General features: G+C 34.3%; 1 protein-coding gene across 1 annotated transcript; it reads right to left on the bottom strand.

The window, feature by feature from the left end:
• On the bottom strand, window positions 1-18581 carry LOC126810668 (uncharacterized). Its single transcript, XM_050535851.2, has 14 exons — window positions 18355-18581; window positions 15515-16105; window positions 15176-15270; window positions 14519-14737; window positions 14207-14276; window positions 13670-13759; window positions 6070-6368; window positions 4962-5129; window positions 4103-4320; window positions 3451-3621; window positions 2086-2204; window positions 1389-1446; window positions 163-399; window positions 1-53 (listed from the first exon to the last, which is right to left on the bottom strand). The coding sequence occupies exons 7-14, from the start codon at window positions 6339-6341 to the stop codon at window positions 1-3; spliced, it is 1296 nt and encodes a 431-aa protein (XP_050391808.1). The 5' UTR covers window positions 6342-6368; window positions 13670-13759; window positions 14207-14276; window positions 14519-14737; window positions 15176-15270; window positions 15515-16105; window positions 18355-18581.
• Between the last annotated feature and the right edge of the window lie 51 nt (window positions 18582-18632).

Raw genomic sequence — 18632 nt, 5'->3', positions numbered from 1 at the left:
TTAAATATAATGTATAACATAATTTACAGTCTCCATACCATATAGAGGGCATTCTATAATAAATATAATATAATGTATATGGCTTAATCTACAATATCCATAACATATAATCAATCTATTTTCTGAAGTTATAAAGTAAATAAAAGCATAAATCCAACTTACTTGTCACTTGTAACCAAGCAATTGCTCTTTGCATAGTTTTAGAAAACGCTTCAAATTCTTTTGGTCCTCGTCTTATAGGTACAAACAATCGTGTAGTTAAATTAACTGATGGCATAACTTCGTCATTTTTACTTTTTTGTTTTGTGACGTAAAATGTTCTTAGAATTTTAACAAACTGAGAATCACTCAATGGTAATTCCCCATACCCAGAGATATTAGACTTAAAGTTAATTTGACCTGAAAAAAGAACATAGACATAGAGATAAATAGAAATGTGGTTTAACCTCTACTCAAATCAAACCAGGACATTTTGGGACTAAATTAAGGTAAAATTTCATTTCAATAATTAACTTGTGCACAGGGGTCTTTAGAAGAGGGAGGAAACTGGAGAACCCAGAGAAAACCAATGAAGTTAGGCAGGTGACCCTACACATAAAAGAACACATAACCATTGTAACAATATGAAAGATTGTCTGTCATTATTGATGGAAAATAAATCGATGCTTTGGTCTGTGCGACCAGTGTTAAAGTAGCTAAGCTAAGTCTCTAACTCAATATCATCCAAAGTCTTACACGTTGAAAACACAAATTATTTGTCAATTCAAATCAACATTGATGTTGTTATCTTACTGGGAAGAGGTAGGCTTCTGATATCCAATATTTAAGACAAAATAAACATTTTACCATTGGTACACGAATCGTGCACCATAGTGCGTTTCAGTGTCATTTGTAATAAGTGGCCAGAAAGAAAGAGGCTAGACATATTCAACAACTCATGTCAAACGGTGACGCCATATCTTATCTGGAGAAGCATGCACAATAGAATGGAATAACCAGACGCTAGAAATTGGCATTCGGTTGAGACTTATGCCGTATTTCACTGGACATAACTGATTTGTAATTAAGGGTCAAAACGGAAACAATTGAATGTAAATAAGTTTATATACAATCAGATTATATTATTATATGGGTCAATTTCTAGGTCCCAAATATTAGCGATTTAGCTCCTTTAAATTTGGCTCAGTAGACCGGATGAAGATAAACTCTGAGAACTCTAGTCTCTATTTAAACAAAATATATGATAGAATTACTGGTCCTTGAATTAACAATAGGTAACAACTTGAGGATTTCAAATAGTTGACAAATTATTTTGTTGTTCTTTTGTATTGACATGTTACAAAGTGTTCAGGTAATCCTATATAAAGTTTATATGGATGTATTCTTACCTCCATATCGTTTTTCTGTTGGGATATTAATTGATTGAAGATTGACAACTTGTACATTCTGTAAAAATAATGTAACAAACTATATATATAAGATTGTAAAATACACCCATTTAGTTAATTTACACCCCACATCGAGCAATAATTTCATAGTGCCACAGATTCATGTTCTTATCAATAGAATATATAAGGTCATTTAAAACCAGTCTATCAGAAATTATATCCCAATGGCAGAGTTTTTTTTTAAAAGGTACATTATGTAAGATTTAGATAAAGAGCTGGCCATTATTGCTATAATAGTTCAAAAATGATAATGCAAAATGAATATATTGAAAATTTCATTTAAATTACTTTATTCTGAGCCAAGTTATCACTGTTTGTAGTTTTGATAAGATTTGTGCATTGATTATTTATTATCGTAACCAGAATGGCATCGAAAGTTCTTGGCATGTTAATAAATGTCTAATTAATAATTTATATAACATTTCAGGCCTAAAGAAAGACCGGCAATAGGCAAATTTAGCTGTTGAATAATGTATCTTTAAACAAATTTTATTTTGTATTTTTTTCAAAGACATATAGACATTGAATGTGACTAAACACTTTAGTACAAACATCATGTTTTATTGGTCTGGGGTTCTCAGCTTCATCATTGTTTTTGTGGCCTAATATTCCAAGAGGATTAATAAACTGAACTTACTGTTTGTTCCTGTATCCATCTAGCTGTTCTACTAACAACTTGTGTAAATGGTGCATATTTGACCTTCACCCCTAAACCTTCTGATGTTTGTACAATATCTGGTACTTCATCATGATAACCTTCAACAAAAAGTATCAATTAATGATGGCTAATAGGTCAATTAAAATTTTTAATTCAATAAGCCTGTAAACTTCTGATCAGTTATCAATGAAATGAAATGGGGTTTAACGTCCTACTGTTTTGCTCCTAAACTGGGCTAATGAAGACGGGCATACGCCATACAGTGTGCTATGAGGGAAATTTTGCCCAGGCAGCGGCGCTACGACCTACTCTTATATCGAATTCCAACTGCCAATGGATCTTTTACATGCACGCCAATGTGTACACGGGACCTCGGTTTTACGTCCCATCCGATCGACTAGACAGATGTCCTTGTCAGTCCCTCCGTCCTGCATCACTGACAAGGGGAAACCTCGCTGGAAAATCTGGATGAACTTTCTCAGCCAATGCAGGGATCGAACACCCGACCTCCAGGCTAGTGAGCCGGCGTCTTACCCACTTAGCCACGTGATCCCCCAGTTATCAATGAACTTCATTCATAAATATATTATGTGTATATACCAGTGGTAAGCCCAATGTGTTTTTTTCTACTTGACTTTAAGTGGAGTCTTAAATCCATCAGATTAAACTCAATGTCAAATTAATTTTAAAATGTACTTTGCGTTTTCACGAAGGGATGTCACATAATGACTAGACACTTTGACTCGAGTAATAAAAAAAAAAATTGTGTCAATTTGATTGGCTTTTATATGTTTTATGGGATTGGAATCTTTATGTATATAGATAAAGTCAGTGCGGAGATGACTTTGTGTTCCAATGTCAAAACAGTAAGTCAAAAATTAAACTGAAATTAGTAAACAAACCAACTTCAGCTTAATCTTTTCAAACCACATTTCAAAGGTACAGAGCTTCGAAATAATGCATCATATAAATTCAAATTAATATTCAAGTTAAATATTCAATTTATAATGAATTTTAAAATTTAAAATCTGCGTGGTAGTTATCAAGAAAAGTGGATTTATACCAAGGTGCTCCATTATATATTAAGCTACACTTGATATTGGGTCTACTGAATGTATAAATATTGATAAATGATATATCAAAAGCAGCACATAACGAATGGACCTGGATAGTACATTAATATCTAATCAAGGGAATGAAGGCAACAAGTTTCCTTCTTCGTCTACCTGTTTCCGCTTACCTAGCCTATCAAGCAGGACTGCCAAGTTTCCTTGTAAACATTTGTCCGGGTGTTAAGCCCTATGAATTAATGAACAAGGCATTAACTTCCTTTAATTAACTCACCTATTGTTTCAAACTGTTGTTGACCAGTAATATAATAAACACGTAGAGCATACAGAAACAATCTACTAGATCTATTACTATCTATCCAACATGATGATTCTGTGTCAGGTTTCTCATTACCAACACCTTCTACTACTTTTACTGAGAATGTTTCAATGTTTAATATTTTTCCTAAAATGAAAGGCATTAATTCAATTAATTTCAGCTAATATTTCAAACCCAAATACAGCTCACATAATGATTAATGGGGATATTGTCTCAATCTAACAGTATCAAGCAAATACACGACCATTTTTCCTCTCAACCAATCCCAAGAAGCTCAGTATGACCTTCGAAATTGTATACAAATTTAGCGGTATTTTGTCTAGACTAAATTTGTGGTATTAAATTAAACCAAAGACAATATAGATAGAAATGATTGATACTCACCGATACTCACCGTCAGAATTCAAATGGAATTTATCTGAATTTTATCAATTTCTAGACAAGATGCTTTGAAAGTATATGACACTAGTCTATGGTCATGTAGGCTTCTGTTACCAGGTAATGGTTTATTCTTTTTTTTTGTTTTATCTCTTGCATAGATTAATCACAGATATAATTCTTATTAGACATTTGTGATTTAATATTTCCAATTATGTTTTAATATTACCTGCAAGGGGTCTGTGCTGTAATTGTCTATTAAGTTTTTCTATTGTTATTTTAAGAGTATCATAGGCAGGAACAGGATGTTCAGCTCTCATACGATAGTTAGCAGATAAAGCTAGAGAGACATCTGCTGAGTTACCCTCAGAGACATCAGGTAAAATACTAATATAACTAATCTGTTGTACCTCATCACTTGGATTTGGATTAGGGAAAATCCATATTCTACAATAAAAATAAATAGAATGTCACATCCAGTTTGCTAATAAAAAGTTTTAAAAAATGTTAAACAGTTACTATGAATGGATATTATATTTTTGAATAGTTTCTATCAAATGATATAATATTTTTAAATAGTTACTAGGAAATGATATTATATTTTTGAATAGTTACTATCAAATGATATTATATTTCTGAATAGTTTCTATATTATATTATATTTTTAAATAGCTACTATTAAATGATATTATATTTTTGAATAGTTACTATGAAATGATATTATATTTTTGAAGAGATTCTAGGAAATGATATTATATTTTTGAAGAGTTCTAGACAATAAGTTTACAGTATGGTCACATGATCCATTTTCTGTATATATTCATCATAACATCGGCCCATCATTACTACAGGAATGATTCCACAAAACTATATTTTCATATTATGGTAATCTAAATAAACAATGTAGCGTGATGGACCAGTTGAACCAATTATGTAATGTTTCCTATCCAAATTATATAAATTTTGCCAGTTTCACATTATCATAAAATTTCCAAGAGTACCAAAACCTGACAGCCATGTCCTTACTAGATGGAGATGAGAAACAAATGTTTAATTCTTATTGGACTAATAAAAGATTAATAACATACCTGATACCTCTAACATACATATTTTGGCCATGGCTAGATTCATGCTGTAAAGTTGAATCTAAATCTAACTTCATTTCACCCAGTAGTTTCCTATCTATTGTCTCAACTTTGAATATTTTATATTGTGGCATTGATATTAACCATTGGTTCACTTGTTCCATAACAGTTCTGCAAATATAAAAGAAGAGTTCATAAATTATAAAGAAGAGTTCATAAATTATAAAGAAGAATACAAAACTTATTCATTCTCTTCTGAGAGCTCTGAGTACCATTTCTCACTTTTTTTTAGAATAATCTGAGCACATTGAAAAAGAAAACCCCCTGACCCATGCAATGTTCACAATAATGTGAATAGCCACAAGAACATTAACAGGTAGTTGAATTAAAATCATATTTAAATAAATAAAGCTATTTAGATGAATTATTGCCATAGATTAAGTGTAAAATGTTTAAACAATAGGTCATTTTCAGAAATAAAATGAAATGAAATGGGGTTTAATGTCCTAACGTCCATTAGGTTTAACTGGGATAATGAAAACGGGCATACACCATACAGTGTGCTATGAGGGAAATTTCGCCTGGACAGTGACACTACGGCCCACTCTTATATTGAATTCCAACTGTCAAGGGATCTTTTACGTGCACGCAAATGTGTACACGGGGCCTTATTTTTTGTACCATCAGAACGACTAGATAGCTGTCCTTGTCAGGCCCTCCGGCCTGCATAACTGACAAGGGGGAATCACACCTGAAAATCTGGGTGAACTTTTCGGCCAATGCAGGGATCAAACAGCCGATCTCCAGGCCAGCGAACGAGTGTCTTACTCACTTAGCCACCATCACTCCCCATTTTCAGAAAATCAATGTCACACATATGGTATTGGTCAAGTACTAGTATATAAATTATTTACTGATCCAATATTTTCTTAACAATCCTTGTCATGATGAATTAATTATAAACTTTTTGATGTATGTCTAAGGATTGGCCCAAGATCTACCATTTTTTCTCATACTTCCACAGATTCTACAAAATTATGACAAAGCACCATTTATTGTAAGATTTAGCATTATTAGGGAAAATAATTAAATTCTACACCTGTGTTCTTACCTATATGATGCAAATTCTGGTTCTTTCCCATCTAATGATTGGCCAATACATCGAGGCATAAAATCAACGTAAGTTAGGGGAGGTAATTCACTATTGTTTAATTCTAATCCAGCCGTATTAGATATATCAGTTAACTGTCCTTCAAAGCCCTGATTTACTGCTCCAGGTAGACTCTCGCCCGATTCTTCAAGTGGTGAGACTTTATTTGTACCTGTTAATTTCTCACGGTCAATGGCCATATCTTTCATTTCTTGCACCTCTGTTGCAGCCATTTTGTTTTATATGCCTACTTTTAATTTCTGGAAGGAACAAGTTAACATAATTAAAAATATGAAGCATTAAATTAGTTTTGCCAGACATGCACAATGACAGACTATCAATAATTAACCAAACTATAACAAATACTTATGGAAGAACAATTAATAACTGATTTTAGTGATGTTTCGAGTGTATTCTCTCAATATATACTCAAGCACATTAAAGTTACTGTACTTGAAAACTCAGCAAAATAAATTAGTAGACCTACCATAATTATTTTTCTATAATCAAGCATGTGTTATAGTTTATTGCTCTGTCTAGTAACTAAATGTCTCTAAAGGATTAATAAATCAATACTAAATGTAAACAATTTTTTTTATATATATGTTCAACTCCATAATTTCTTTAAAGGGGGCCCACCCTGCACCCCTCACTTGTAATGCTGTTGGTGGGCTTGTGTTTTAGTGACTGCAAGACATGTTTAAACTTATATATGTTGTCTGTAGGTCCTACTTGTTATGTTTGCGAAAAGCCAGAACAAAACAATATGAATCAATTACAGAAACTATGTGGCTAATTTGGAAGTATTTAACACCACAAAAACAAATTAATACCAATTTCAGAAGCCTAATTTAAAAATGTTGTACACTCTTTCAGAAATTCTGCATAGACTACTTCACTGTTAAGTATCTCTCTAAAATATTTCAGAGCTTACTGCATCTCTATTATTCAACAGATATATATATACAGCAACTCTACAGAATAAATAAGGGCGGTACTGCCCTCTTGACTATCCTTGAGTATACATGTATATAATGACTAATAGATCTATTATAATACTATTTAAGAGTAACGGTGTATTACAATTAAAATGTAGGCCTACCACTGATTGTTCAGTAATATTTAAAAAAAAAAACACATTTAGTAGGTAGGTTACCCAGTTATCGGTATTTTCTTGAACAGGTCTTAAAAAGATATTGCCAGATATTGAAACTTAAAGGAGCTAAATCGCTAATATTTGGGACCTAGAAATTGACACAAATGGGTCGCATCGCATATAATGATGTAACATGAATGTATATAAACTGATTTATAAAATCGTTTCCATTTTTATTTCAAATCAGTTATGTTTGGCAACATACACCAGAAATCACAATTGAATGACAATCTCTAGCGTCTGGTTATTCTTGTCTACACAACTAGTATTTATTGCACATCCTCTCCAGATAAGAATATTGCATCACCGTTCGACATGGCCTGTGGAATAGGTCTAGCCTCGTTCTTCGAGTCTCTTGTTATTGGATATCAGAAGCCCATCTTTTCCCGGTAAGATCACAACATCAATTAATGTTGATTTAAATTGACAAATAAATCGTGTTTTCAATGTCGAAGACTTTGCATGATATTGAGTTGTTAGACTTTAACTAGACCTTAAAACCAAGACAGAAACAAAATGACATAAATTTCAATGAACTCAATAATTGAGAAGTGGCATAAAGTTGTTTTAGAAAACATAAGCATACCCTGCCTCAAGACTGAACAGAAATATCCTCAACAATAAAAAGTGCTTGATATGTACAGCCTTATAAGATTTGATTCTGTAAACAAAATATTAAATTTTCACATTTTATCCAAGGATTAGCTAATAGATGTGGTTAGAAACACATATTTCAAATTACATGAAACATATTACTCACCTTATTTTATCACCAACATAAACAGGTAAAGTAAATGTAGAAAATCGCTCTATACAATATAGGCTACCTCTCCTTTCAACTCCAAATGAACTCTTACTATTATTGTTGACAAAAATAGCAATGACACGTGTTGGCTTAATCAGCCATGTTGTTATGATCACTTAGCAACGGTAAACTTATTCGATGTGCTTGATTGATTAGCCTATATCACCTGCTCTAATCAACTATTTAAAAATTAAAAGCAGTGAATGTATCTGATTATATCGGCTTCCCATTATTAGCTAGTAGTGTTTAAAGACCTAATCTCTCGGATGGCGCGTGTTCGACCGTTTAGCCGTGTCAGATATTATTAGATCCACCAGTTTTATGATAAGGTTCGACGTAGTTGGCTGTCTGTTGGTTTACTCCTTGCTAGTATAAAATAGGGGAGCTAGCTGACCGTTGTTCCTAAACTCGCGGACAAAATTGGCACTATGCCTATCAGAATGGGAATTCTTCAGTTGCACATCCGCTGGGGTTAGGGGCTGTAGCCTACGTCCCCGAAATCGCGGGAAAAGTCGATGTAATTCAAATTTTTGCGGACAAAGTTAATCTTTGCTACAATATGTTCACTTTCAAACTTGAAAAGTGCCCTTCAGAACAAAAAAATCCCCTGGCTTCTGGCTTCAGAACGCCCCCCAGTGACCCGAGTACGTAGGTTTATTTCAAAATAATATGACGGACAACTTTAAGATTCCTTTTTCAGCTAATAGGGTATGGTCCCAAAGTAAATAAAACACAACGTCAGAACAAATAATTCCCGGGGGGTTAGGATGGCCTAGTGGTCTAGAGTGTCACGCTTCGACCTCTAGCTGGCCGGTCACCTCTGGCTTGCGGTTGTGGTTTCGATCCCTGGTGTGAGCGTATGTGGCTTGGAGATAGGGGCGCCTTCTCAACCTCGTGGGTTTACTCCGGGTACTCCAGTTTCCTCCCACAGGAAAGACCCCTGCGCGTGCGCTAAGATAATGAAAATTAAAAAAAAAGACAACTTGTCTGCGATATCACCTTCGGTGGAAGCGGACGTTAAACACTTACAACAACACAACAAATAATTCCCTGACTCCAGAACAGGTTCCAAGCTGAACACATCACAAAATCCCGGTAGAACTAGTAGAAGATCGATTTGTTTCAAGTATGGCGGAAAAAATTCTTCTTTCGTGAGAATGGTGCCACAATTGACCTATATTTATATAAAGTAAATGCCCTCCAGAAGAGAATATCATCTGGTTTCTGTACTTCAAAACGCCCCCTAGTGACCCCAATAGACATGTTTATTTCAAATGTTTACAGACAACTTTGATTCCTGTTTCAGCTGATGGGTATGGCCCCAAAGTAAATAAAACACCACTTCAGAACCAAAAATCCCCTGGGTTCCTACACCAGAAACGGTTCCAAGCTGAACACATTACGAAATCCCGGTAGAAGACTGATTTGTTTCAAGTATGGCGGACAAAATTCTGTGTTCATGAGCATGGTGCCACAATTGACCTATAAAAAAGTACCCCTCAGAAGAGAATATCACCTGGTTTTTGCACTTCAGAACACCCCCTAGTGACCCTGATAGACATATGTTTATTTCAAATATGAGAGACAACTTTGATTCCTTTTTCATCTGATAGGGTATGGTCCCAAAGTAATTTTAACAGAGATCATTGCTACGATAGATGCATAACGAAGATTTCAAGAAATGGAAGTGAAAAAAGCTAAAGAAAAACACGAGTTATCCTTCTATAAAACTGACTGAAGTAACAAGCTATAACTTCAGTCAGGTTTATAGAAGAATAACTCGTGTTTTCCTTTTGCACTTCCATTTCTTTGACAGTGGTTGCACAGTAGGCTATACGATTATGAAGATCAGAATCTGACAACATTGTTGAAAACCGCTTTGAAATCATAATGGTTTTTTTTTCCAAAACATTACACAAAGCAAGCATGCCGTTAATTTTGTCACTGCACTGAACCCATGACTTGCATATACAGGCCTTATAATCTACAGTGAGAGTATTAGACCTAGAAGCAGCTCCTCTCGGGTCACACTCCTCTGGAAAAGTTTTTGAACACATCAGCTTGTTCTGCAACAAGCAAGAATCTGTTCAGGTATACGGTTTGAACACCTTCAGGGCTAAATTAATATTTTCTGTTGTAATTTGACAATGTGCATTAAGAGCGATTTTCAGACCAATCACAATAGAGCAATTAAGTTATAGCCCTAAATTTGAAGCTGACATGGTCAAACAGTTTGTCGTTTGATGCAAACTAGATCATGTGACCAGAGGCGTAGCCGTGAAATATATATTGGGGGGGGCCGCAAATGACAATTTTATGGAACACATGCAGTTACTTTTCACTTCACACATGTTTCCAGGATGATTATCTCTGTGTTTTATTTTAGCAGTATAAACCATATTGGGATATGTACAGGTTTTATACAGATAGAATCTTAACTAATCCTAATTATTGTTGTAAAAAATAAATAGGAGTTAGGGCCTACTATGTAAATTATTTTTTTTTGGGGGGGGGGGGGGGGTCCAAGTATATTCAGATCCCCCAGAAAAACAATTGGGGGGGGGGGGGTCGACCCCCCCATGTGTGACGCCCATGCATGTGACAAATATCCTTATATCAGGGTTTGTTAGCAGTTGGAAGATATCCGAGAATTTACCCCACCCCAGGTTACACCACAGGCTCATTTCAAATGAATTCACTGTCAACTAAATCATGTGACAAACATATGGTATATCCCCTTAGAATCTTATCAGGAGTTTTTAGCAGTGGGAAGAAATTGGAGAACATAGAATGCCCGCTAGGATACACAGGGGGGACTAATTCCTTCTCAGAGACTGAACTCACTAATTATAAAGATGAAAGATCTGTGATCAACAGGCTATATGGGTCATCACCCTCCCTCCCCACAAACAATAAATCAAAACACTATGTTTTATTATGTCAAGTGTGACAAAATACAAAAACAAAATTCTGGATATACTGTACAGTGTACACTATCTACTTAACAAAGTAAAATGTTTATATAATATGTTTGTGAAACAAGCAATCTGAGATTTCTGCTTTATGTCCCCTACCGGTCTCCATAAAATTTTTAAAACAAGGTACTATTAACAAGGTGCAAGACATAATACCTATTAAAGTAGGTCACACATTTCCACCAACAGGCCTACTATGAATTTAAATTGCAGCTAAAGATCCACCCAAACTTCATTTATGGATCAAATTTCAGCTCAAGATCTTTGCACAATTGGGAAAGATGTCCAGACAGTTTTAGACAGACATATATATTGAATACAAAGTTTCAAACCTTGATCACCATCTCACAATCACCTGGTAGGGGACTAATAATAATTATAATCTTGATATGGTACACAGCAATCAGAAATTTCTACAGTGCATATATTACAACTATAATTATACAATAATTAGAGTTTATTAACAATGAGCAAATGTAATCAAGAGATTTAAATCACTCAATCTTTTCATATTTAATGCAAAAGGATACAAATGACTTGTTGTCCCCCGTCACATTTATAATGCAATTGTATTTTGGGTTGTTTTATAACTGGTGAACAGCTAGATTAAAGACTATACAATTCACATAATTTAAATGCTTATTTTCAAATTGCGAAAGAAATTGCTTGGCAGCATGCCTTTCAGAAATGATTTTATCTATTTTAAATGCATGTAATAGATCTAGAAAAGGGAAACCCAGCGTAATTGAGTTTTAGCAACGTGTCGGTTTAACTGTTATTTGTAAACTAATGAAAGATCCCTTTAAGCCTATTCATTTATTGCTGTGCAAGAATTATGACTATCATTTTACCTTCAGAAATCAGCTTTCCCTGTATTAAACAAATGTTTTTTTTTCTCATGATTAAGTGTCCTGAATAAACTAAACTTCCATAAAGGACAATGTTGCCATCCACCAACTTTACATGGGTGATGATAGAATAGTTAAACAGTTTCAAAATATAATATTAAAGTAAATATCATTGCTGTATTATAATATCAATATATCTACAAACATCATTTAATTAAACATACATTATGCAAGAGCTAAATCTGCCTATTGCAGGTCTTTCTTTAGGCCTGAAATGTTATTTAAATTATTATTTAGACATTAATTAACTTATCCAGACCATAATCAACTCTCGATGTCATCGCTACCCTGCGATGTTTATTGGATTAGGTTCCGATTTGCTGTTCGACTTCCATTTATGATTTAATCATGAAGTGGATAATCGAGACTATGTTTTTTATCGTACCGACTTTAGTAATGATGATCGAGGCAAGGCCAAAAATTCAGTCGCTAAAATCTTGGTTAAGAGGAGATCAATTTGACTGAAATTTTCATCAAATTCCCTTAACGTTATCTAGTTTTTAACAATTATAGTGGGAACTGCCAGCACTTTATCTACTCTCCCATAATGTATCTTTAATAGTTATATTTAAGGATTTTAAATATTGAGAGACATGTATGCTTATTTCACGGAGATGTGATGAGTCAAATATCTTTTTATCCATCGCACATATTTTTTTACACTAGTCACAGAATTAATTTCACTTTAAGTTTAAGCCCACATCAATGTCTTAAAACTTTCATACATAATTAATTTAAATTTATGGCGAAATTCTAACCTGACTTCTGAGTTATTTTAAAGAATTATGCATAAATTTAATAAAAATCAATTTAACATCCATTAGTACCAGTAATAGATAATTCTGGAATCATTTTCAATCTAAATCCACTTTCTTTAAATGATGCACGAGTTATAAAAAGTAATGTAATTTTAACATCATTTCTAACCTTGTTCATACCAACCCTGAGCATTGCTCTATACATGTACTTTTCATTGGTACTGTGCTGCACTTAGGGTACAGAATGTATTGCGATGTTCTGAATTTCCCACAGGGACCAGTTCTGACACAGTCATACTTTAGATTTTTGTATACTATATTAACTGTAATATCCACTTGGTACTCAATTAAAATACAATTGTGTAGACTGGAATACAAATCAAGACATAGAGTGTCTTACTGCTGTGTCATTGTTGTCACCAAATATATGATTCATCAGGATATTGTGTGACCACATTGACAGGACGTGGGAGACAGACATCTTCTTTGATCCCAACATTTCTTTATTGAATAAATAAACTTGAATCCCTGATTTATCATTAAGTTTATCACAAATAGCCTTATTTTTAAATTTCAGATTATTTTTGTATCATATTAGTCCCATATCTTTTGAATGACATCATGATTTTGATGAATAACAATGAATAATCAGTCTTTCTTCAACACACATTCACATTATCTAGCCTACCTGGATATTACATAGCTTCAAAGCATTGAGGTAATTGTAGGTATAGTGAGGGGGTAGGGGATCTGTGTCCCCCCAAATAATTTTATCAAATTTTGGCTTACTCTTAAACAATTTGCATCACACAACTTCCCCAAAATTTAATAGCAATTTTCTGCCCCCTTCTATATATATATAGCACTCCTACGTAAGACTAATATTCTTTTGTCAGGGTAATATATTATTTTGGATTAAAATTGGACTTTTTCATGAATAAAGAAGTAAAATCATTTACACTTGGTTTAGGAGCTAGTCCAACCAGAAGAGCTAGTTTAGTAGCTAATGATTTCTTTTTCACTGCCAGTGGTTCTTCATCAACTTGTACCTGTAAAAGAAAATAGAGTGATGGGTTGTAACATTTAAATCAGATTAGCAGACTATAGGTCTGAGATCTTACAACAGGATGTCATTGCATTTAATTAAACAGAAAGTAGTAAAAACCTTTATGGCTAATAGAATGCAAGCATACACAAAAACTATGCCTTGATATGGCAATTAAGTGTGTAGGACTAGGGAGTAACATTCAGTACCGGTCAAAACCATACTTTAAGATTAACATACATTTATTTTTTCTATGGTCACATGTGCAATGCTAGTGAGAAGAATTTTGCCAGGACAGCAACATTTCTGCCTCTTCATCAAATTTGATCCGTCAAGGGTTAGTGTAGTGTTGTTTTAGAATAAAAGAATAGGAATGAGGTGATTTCACTGTTATCCTCACTATCAGCATGTAACATTTAGGAAACATGTCATAAATATATAATTTACACACCCTGTCAATTCTATGTTTATGAATCAAACCATCTGACTTCAGTGTAAATACCGAAATTCCATCATGCCACCTAAAAAAATAAAACATTGAAAGGAACTATTTTTCTGCTAGTTTATGATTCTTAAAAAATTGTATGTCAATTGATGTATGTGACTTGTGCAATAATTTTACAAACGGGCTGAGATATTTAGTTTTGAAGTTGAAATACATCATAATTACTGAAACAAAGCAAGATGCCATAGCAGCCACAATCAGCAAATACACTTTCAGCTTAAACCTATTAATTATTTGATATACGGTCAATATACTTACCTCATATCATTTTCAAGATTTTTACGATAAGTCCAAGGAGTATATCTCCAAAAATAGAAAATATATAACTGAGGCAAACCACGAACTCGCCATTTTAATGTAATGGTACCATTCTCACGATTAGAACTTATGCTTAAAACCTGCATAACTACTGTATTAAATACACAGTGGGAAATCCCCCTAAATTTTAACATCTGGATAGCATACCGATTGATTCCCCTGAAATTGAAAATGGGTAACACTATATTATTATTAAGTGCAGAGGGATTGCACCACTACAAAAACAATTACACAAGACAATGGATATGGGGGCTAGCCGTAAGCATCCACTCCACTGTACAGGTCTGTACTGTAGTGATACAGGCTTCACTTAAAATGAAAACAAACTATCTTATTCAATATTTTATTAAGTCGTTCCCCAATTAAGTTACTTTGGCAATAATAGGTGTCCAATGTCCATGTTAGTTAATTCATCCATCTTTTTGAGAAAAAAACATCAGGGAGAGTCAATGGGTTTCTTTGCTACACTCTAATATAAATAATGGGATAAGAAATGTGTATACATGACACAGCCTTACATCCCATTTTTAATTCATAAATCACATATTTCTATGTTTCACAAATATAAATTTGTAGATATAGTATTTCAAAACTCACTCAGAAATTTCTTCCTTTCCCCAAAAGTTGTTTTCCAGAATGACATTTGGATGTAATAGGCCATAGTCAAGTTTGTGCTTAAAAAAGTTTTGTACCTGAACAAGTAAAATCAAGAAATTAAAACTTGGGTACATGTATGTACATACAGTTATTTGGTATGGAGCAATAATATATTGAAGAGCTACATTTAAATGTATGGCTTAACTCATTAAAATGTAGGCAAAGTATGTTCTCAGCAGGGTTGTTTCTTGCAACCAGTTCATAATGTCCATACTTCATTTGAAACATCAAAATCTGAAGAAAAAAACCAACATTTTATTCAACAGGTCTACAGCTTACCTCTATAGTTAATGCTTCTTTCATTTTTTCTAATTGTTCAACACTTGGGAGAGATGTACCTTTTGTCGCATTCAAATTCTTCTCACCTTTTGTTTGACCAGCAGAACACAACAGTATATTATCATTTGAAAGAATCGAATTGTCTGATTTGATATCGTTCATAGCAAAATATTTAGAAAAATTGTCTTGATCCTTAAATGTTACCGATATATTTTCTTTGGTGATAATTGAATCACTCAACATGTTGTAATCTACTTTATGAACAGAAGAGTTTGTAGATGGAGATACAATATAAATATCATCTGTGGTGTAGCTGTAAGGTTTTATACAATCAAGAAGACGATGCTTACTATCTATTTTTTCAGAATTAGATAACACAGCACCACGCAATAACCTTTCTATATCCGATTTATTAAGTGGAACGAGACACTTCTCATTAGTATGGTCATTATAATGACCTGGTAAAGATTGGGTGGCAGTTAATGTTTGAATAGCCAAACTAGTTTGAGGCTTGGTAATCTGGATAACTGGCAGATTTTCAGCTAAATTTTCCTCTGGCCAAATCTTTCCTAGCTTACATGACAATCCATCCTGAAAAAGAATAAAATATTCATATCTTTGGATGATAAAATTTATGTTCATCTTCAGATTACAAAGAGACAGAAAAATGGGGTCCCTGGGTTTAATCATTCTCCACACAAGTCTCGCTATCCAGCATTTGACTCTGCTGTCGGCTTGTGCACTACACCGGTTGACTTAGGGGTCATTGGTCACGTGATTAATTACATGTGAAAATTGACATCTGGCAGAAAATTTCCTGGTGTTATAAACACTTTATGAATTTTAGGAGAATTACTACCCCTCCAAAATTCCAGGTTTATTCAGTCTAGCATTTCTAGAGATAGAGAGAGAGAGAAATGGAGTTTAGCGTCCATTTGACACACACTAGGTCATTTTGGGACTAACATGTTTCAATTTTATTTTAATAATTCGCTTGTGCGTAGCAGTCTTTAGCAGTGGGAGGAAACTGGAGCCCTGGAGAAAACCAACGAAGCTGGACAGGCGACCCTACTCTTTGTCATGTACAACTGGGGAATCAAAACCATGTCAGTTGACTCAATGACAGGCCTTATGATATTGTGCCTATGCGCTAACCATTCGGTCATCCCGCTTAGCGTTTCGGCGCAGTACGTTGATCCTGCTACTTAGGGTTAGGTATAGTAGTGGAAGTCAAAAGTGAATGCCAGTCAAGTCGTCCACAAGCAAAGTCCTCCACACGAAAAATCTGGTTAAGTCGTCCACACCCGTTGGTGGAGTCGTCCACACTCGTTGGTGGAGTCGTCCACACGACTTAGTATAATTTCTGGATATAGTAATACGTTGGTGGAGTCGTCCACACGACTTTCGGGACACATAATGTATTTTTAATTAGTATAGTTTTTCTGCGTGGTCACCCTTTCTCCATGCAAAACTATAATTTCTGGATATAGTAATACGTTGGTGGAGTCGTCCACACGACTTAGCATAATTTCTGGATATAGTAATACGTTGATGGAGTCGTCCACACGACTTAGTTTACTTTCGGGACACATAATGTATTTTCAATTAGTATAATTTTTCTGCGTGGTCACCCTTTCTCCCGGCAAATAAACAACAAAGTAAATCATTTTATTCAATAAATAACATATTCATAAATTTTTTTAACAAATTCAATAAATATTCATTAATATAACAAATTCAATAAATAACAAATTCAATAAATATTCATTAATATAACAAATTCAATAAATAACAAATTCATAAACAAGTTCATTAATATAACAATTTCATTAATATAACAAGCCCCATGCACAAATGACTTCCTATACTGCTACCAAACGACTCACGTCCTTTAAAAGCCCTGATATACTTTTTTCCCCTCAAATTTCTTCCTTTGTCGCCTCTTTAATTTATTCTCCAAAACCAGTCGTTGTTGTAGTTCTGCCGTTTTAGATTCATCGTGTAACAGTTTGATTAGAAGATAAAATTGAAGGTTATTTCTCGCGGCCTTGTGGTTGATTCTCCGATGCCATCCCTCGACGTCGTTGTTGGTTCTAATTGGTTATAAAAATACACACCAATTTTCGATGTCCCAGTGTGAAACCCTAATTATTTAATATCATTATTCAATATTTGACTATATGAAGTATTTGACTAGTAAGTAAGTAATTTACCTTTGTATAATCCTGTGTCCGACGTTTAGACATCAAGCAGTACAGCAGAGGTAACTGCTTGATGTCATCCCCTGACCGGACAAACCCGGTTTGTGACGGCCAAGCACATAGTTACCACCCCTTTCCGTGACTGTAGTATACTTCATTGCAAAAACATCGGTGAACAAAAAACTAACAAAACAAACAATAACATCAGCGTTTTGAGTACGAGTAAATTGTGTACGAGTCTTATTCTTAGTTGTGGACGACATCACCAATAGTTGTGGACGACATCACCAATGCCTTGTGGACGACATCACCAATGCCTTGTGGACGACTCCACCAATGGGTGTGGACGACTTCACTGTGGACGACTTTGCTTGTGGACGACTTCACTGGCACCCTCAAAAGTAGCCGGGTCAACGTACTACTAGTACTAGGCCAGCGTTTCTAATGTCACTCCCAAATCTGAATAGCTTACGTATGATATATCTGTCACAATAAAAATCATCAATTGTCATTCAGGGCAATGGCGATCTCCGAGGTGACAAGAAAGAAAAACATTTAATAAATGTCCAATGATATTATAAGACGGCACCAGCCAGGTTAAAAGGACAAAGTCAACTCAAAGTTGAAAATAAACTTTACCTGCGCCTCTGTTTCTTTCGAGACACTGTCTGATTTATTACCACCGCATTCTATACTGTATGCAACAGATCGTAATCGGCTAAATTTCCGAAAATTATGCTGGAAAACGCGTAAATGAAAGGACATTTTTCTGCTAGGTTAACCTTTAATTCATACTATGTTAATCGAAGCCAAAAATTACTTTTGACGAAAACAGGAAGTAGCTTTCTAGCATGCGGTTTCGTCAAGATCCACAAGCCTCACTGATTTAAAAATGTGCGACATTTTATACAATCAAA

Source organism: Patella vulgata, chromosome 1 (assembly GCF_932274485.2).
Source record: "Patella vulgata chromosome 1, xgPatVulg1.2, whole genome shotgun sequence".
In the NCBI taxonomy this organism is placed as follows: Eukaryota; Metazoa; Mollusca; class Gastropoda; family Patellidae; genus Patella; species Patella vulgata.
The sequence above is the reverse complement of the archived record's forward strand: the minus strand, read 5'-3'. Positions and strand labels throughout refer to the sequence as shown.